Source organism: Parus major, chromosome 21, assembly GCF_001522545.3.
Source record: "Parus major isolate Abel chromosome 21, Parus_major1.1, whole genome shotgun sequence".
Lineage (NCBI taxonomy): Eukaryota > Metazoa > Chordata > Aves > Passeriformes > Paridae > Parus > Parus major.
Window position 1 is genome coordinate 1,034,017 of NC_031789.1, and position 4,831 is coordinate 1,038,847.

Below are 4,831 nucleotides of genomic sequence, written 5' to 3' on the forward strand. Positions count from 1 at the left end.
CCAGGCTCCCCCTGCCCTGCCAGGGAGCCGAGCTTGGGTTTCACGAGCGGCTCAGGCTGTAAAACCCGATCGTGGCTCTGCCCTGATTGATGGTGGAACATCAGGGGAGGGGGATCACGTTCTCAAGGGCTGACATCCAACCCCATCCCACCCTTCCCCAACCCCCCTCGCCAGCCCAGCAGCAAAGCTGGGCCCAGTTGGGCCCGGCCCAGTCGTTTCCAGGCAGGGATGGAGGGGAAAGGGGGGAGCAGCATCTCTTGGGGGCTCGGACATCACCCCCGGGTGAGGAGCAGCTCAGGGGGAGGTTTGGGGTTGTGGGAAGCGCTGGGGCTGCCTCTGGACCCCTGGGAGTGCCCGAAGCCAGGCTGGACAGGGCTTGGAGCAGCCTGGGACGGTGGAAGGTGGCACTGGATGGGCTTCAAGGTCCCTCCATCCCAAAGCACTCCATGGATTTATGAATCTCACCACACGTGGCAGCACATCTGGGGTGCCTCGCTGCCCTCCCACTTCACCCCGGGACAATCCCAGCGCCAACAAAGCCCTTCTGAGCAAACCGAGCTGCAGAGGAGCAACCCCGGGAGCGGGGAATTGGCTGCTGGATGGAGCAGGGGGTGCTGCCAGAGCTCCTGGGCACCCACATCCTCTCCTCGGCACAGCCAAACCTCCCCTGGGTGTTGATGTGCAACCCCCCGAGCAGAGGGAGAGGAGCCGAGGGCAGCAGGAGCAGCTTCGAGCCTCCCCCCGGCTCCCTCCGCCTGCATCCAGCTGGAGCTGCCTCCCCTCCCTCCCATCCCTCCCCTCCCTCCGCCTCTTGGCATTCCCTGGCTGCAGGCACCAGCCGAGAGAGCCGGGGCTGAGAAAACAGAGCCCGCAGCTGGATTTTGGGCAGCTGGAGGGGGGAACAGCGCGGTCATTCCGTGCTCCAGCCCGGCTGATGCTCCCAGCACCGGGATTTGTGTGCGGGAACAGCCCGGTTCCCCCCGGGACCTGCCGGCAAGGGGAGGGTTAAGGGCAGCACGGGATCCTTTCCCCCTCTTTCCCCTGGAGAAGGAGCCCGGGATGAGGATCCCCAGCCGGGGCTGATGTCACCGGGCACAGCTGTCCCCGCACATCGCGCTGCCACCGGCACCGGGGCCAGCCGGGACCGGGGCCAGCCGGGACCGGGGCCAGCGGGGGCCGCATTCCTGGGGCGTCACCGCCGCTCCCCACCGAGCCAGGGTGAGGTTCGGCCCCGCTCCGGCCCCGCTCCCGCAGCTGCTCCTAGCGAGGCTGGGACGGAGATGTCACCCCCGGCTTTCCAGCCCTGAGCCCTCCCCAGAGCTCCCAGAGCTCCCATCCCAGCCCTTCCCGCAGGAATTGGGATCCCGCTTGTCTCCGTGCTGATGGCAGAGCCTTCAGCCCCGACCCGGGCTCGCTCCCGGTGCTGAGCCTCAGCTTTCCCATCCCCGCAGGGATCCAACACCGTCCTGCCTGAGGAGGGATTCCGGGCTTTGGAATCCTTCTGGGAACACCTCTGGATGTTTCCACCGCACCCACCCAGAGCCTCCAGCCCGGCCCCTGAGGGCTGCACCCTCTGGAGCTCAGGGGATTTGGCACCCAGCGAATCTCCCTGGGAGCCCCAAATCCAATTTTCCCTGATCCCAACAGGCCCCCAGGTCCCATCGTGTGCTTTTCCACAGGCTGGAATCCTCTTTCCCTGCTTTATCGCCCCTCTCTGTGCGGGTGTGGCACTGGAGAGACTGGTCCCAGTTTGCCATCCCAGCACAGCCCAGTTTGGCCGTGCAGAGGGCACAGCTTTCCCTACTGCTAGCTGTTTCCTTTTCCTTTTTCCTTTTCCTTTTCCTTTTTCCTTTTCCTTTTTCCTTTTCCTTTTTCCTTTTCCTTTTCCTTTTTCCTTTCTTCTCCCGGTGCTCCTGCCCGTCTCCAGCGGCATTCCCGGTTTTCGGGGATCCACATTTCCCCCGAGCCGGGGGTACAAAGCTCCGGGGGAGCTGCGGGAATGATCTCACGTGGATTGAATGTTTCGGACGGCACCGGGAGCCGGAGCGGGGAGAATCGATTGTCCCCGGCAGCTCCGCCCGGCCGGCTCTGCGGCACAGCCGCCGAAATGTCAGGTTTGTCATCTCAGATCTGCCAGCACCGCTCGGGCCGGGGGCAAAGAACCGAAGAGGGGGGAAAAATCCACAAAAAATAAAATAAAATAAAAAAGCCCCAAGGGCAGAGCGGGGCTGCCGCTGGGATGATGCGGATAATCGGCCCCGGGAGGGGGGAACATCCACGGGAAGGAGCGGAGCGGTCCCTGGGCGCTGTGTACACGCAGATCCCTTATCGCTGAGGGATGGAAAACAGCAGCTGAGATGGGAGCGCTGATACATCTTAAACAGCCCGGGAGGGGCTGGGGGATGCGGAGGGAGGGGAGGGGGGGTCTGTGGCTGGAGCTGAGCGGGGGGGGTTGGGCTGTAGGGACAGGAGAGGATTCGAGGGGACAAACCCCAGGACAGGGAGTGTGGGGGCAGAGAGGCCTCGCTGGGATCAAAGGGCTTCCAGGGAAAAGAATCCGAGGGGACTGAGGGTTGTGCTCCAGGCCCGGAGCTCTGGGAGGATGAGGAGGGCGAGGAGGATGAGGAGGGCGAGGAGGATGAGGAGGACGAGGAGGATTTTTTTTTCCCCCGGGGGCAAAGGGCTGGAGCTCCCCCTGCCCACCCTGGCCCAGGATCCAGATTTTGGATGGAGCAGGATCCAGATTTTGGATGGTCCAGGACCCTTTGGATGGCTCTGCATGGAGTCCATCAGTTCCGAACCTCCAAGGTCCCATCCCATGGATCGGGGCTGCCCCGAGCTGTTCCGTGCCCCCATCCAGCCCCAGGCTCTCCCATCCCGGGGCCGCAGCTGGAAGGAGCCGCCGGGCAGGGGCAGGAATTCCCTCCTAATCCCAAAACCACCCCGCTCCAGCTCCTGCCGAACCAGCAGGGAGTGATTTATACCCCGGGGCTTCCCCGCCTTCACCTGTTCCCCTCTGGGCCGGGCTGGCTCCGGAGGAATCGCAGCCAAACCCTCCCCGGGGACAGCGGGAGCCGCCGGCTCCGCTCCCCAGCCCTTCCCGAGCCTCAGCATCCCCGGCTGGGAGCGCCGGGAAGCGATTCCAGGTGGGAAGGAGGGCGCTCCCCGCCGAGGTTTGGTTGGGTAGATGAGTCTGGGGGTGCTCGAGGGGCTCTCTGCTCCCGTCCCCTTTATTTTTTCCAGGGTTTTTTCCTTGCCCTGAGGTGGGGTCACGTCTCCTTCCCGCTCCGCAGTGTCAGCCCCAGGGATGTGAATCCGCTCTTTATTTGTTTTAGCTGGAAGCTGACATCCTGCTGCATTCTCATGACTCCAGGACCTGGGGCTTTAACAAAAAATGTTAAATATTAGAAACCTCTCCGTAATTCCGCAGCGTTTTTGGGAGGGAAGGGGAGAGCGGGCACTTGCTCTTAAACCCCCGGGTTGTTTGTGGACGCCTCAAACCCTCTCCCCTTTCTCTCCTCGCTTCCTCCATCTCTCCCTGTGGGAAAATCCGGCTCCAGAGCTGAACCCCGAGGCTCTTCCCTTTCTGTCCCCGCGGTTTGAACCCACCCCGGCCCCACGGAACCTCCTCCTGCCAGCCCTGGTGCCCCCCAACCCCTCAATATAGAAAATTCACGGTTTTTTTTTTTCCCCAAGGAGAGCGGGATAAAGATCTCCATCTGCCGCTGACTCCCTGAACTGCAAACTCCTCCTGCCCGCAGCCCCCGGGGATTCTCCGCTCTCCCAAATCCGAGCAGCCCCGGGAAGAAACTGCGGGAGGAAGAAATAAAATAAGGCGGAAAAAAAAAAAAGAGGAAAACCGGGCCGGGGAGGCTCCGTTTCCCTGGAAAACTCCCGGGTTTTCCCCCTCAGGGTTCCCGGCTCTTCGTTTTTCCCTCTCCTGTCCTCACCCTCGCTCCTCCCGTGGCTCTTTTCTCCTCATCATCCTTTTATGATGGAAAACCGGGAAGGCACGGGCTGTTCCCAAAAATCCCCGCCTGGAGGGGCAGCCGAGGGCTGGGAAGGGAAGGAGGGGATGATTTTGGGGGTGGTCTCACCCCGTGCCCCGCTCCCAGCTGTGGGATATTCCCTTTATCCCGCAGCCCTGCATCCCACACCTGCGCCGGGAGATTTTCCAGCTTGGAAAAGCCGGGAGCTCTCCCGAGAACCCCGCGGCAGCAAATCCAGGGAAAATCCAGCCCGTGCTTGTGGGAAAAGCTGGGAATTCAGCCCTGGCTGGCTGTCCCTGTCCCTGACGGGGAGCAGATGGAGCCGGGCGTTATCCAGGGAAAATTCCGCCTTCCCAGCCGGAGCCTGGCTCAGCCTCCGGCTCCGGGATGCGCTCAGAGCCGGGGAATGGGATGGGAGAGCTACCGGGGCACTCCAGACCTGTTGCTGCTCATTTTTGGGGTCACTCAGAGCCCCCCCGAGCCCTCCCCAGGTCCCTTTTCCCCGTGCCGGGACCTCTCCCCACGCCAGGCGTTTATCAGCTCCCGAAACCCGACGTTTAAATGGCATTAGGGGCCTGATTTGGAGCTACAAAAACCATGAAATTCAGAGTTAAGGCTCAAAAATCCACTTGAGGCTGCGGCCTCGAGGCGTGAAAGGAGCGAGCCCGAGGCAGGGGCCGGGCCGGGCCGGGGCTGAGCCCCCGGAGGGGCTGAAGAGCCTGGGGAGGGTCGGGGATGGAGTTTGGGGGAAGCTTTGGAGGGGCTGATCCCAAACCGGGTGACCGGGCTGGAGGGGACAGAGCTGCGGTCACAGCCGGGCCGTGGTTTGGGGACAATCCCGG

General features: G+C 62.9%; 1 protein-coding gene across 1 annotated transcript in view; it reads right to left on the reverse strand.

The window, feature by feature from the left end:
- Positions 1–4,546: 4,546 nt before the first annotated feature.
- Positions 4,547–4,831, reverse strand: part of ALDH4A1 (aldehyde dehydrogenase 4 family member A1) — a 23,847-nt gene continuing 23,562 nt past the window's right edge. Inside the window, exon 15 of the mRNA XM_033519358.1 lies at positions 4,547–4,575. Within this exon, the coding sequence (XP_033375249.1) occupies positions 4,547–4,575 (29 nt within the window). The remainder of the gene's footprint in view (positions 4,576–4,831) is intronic.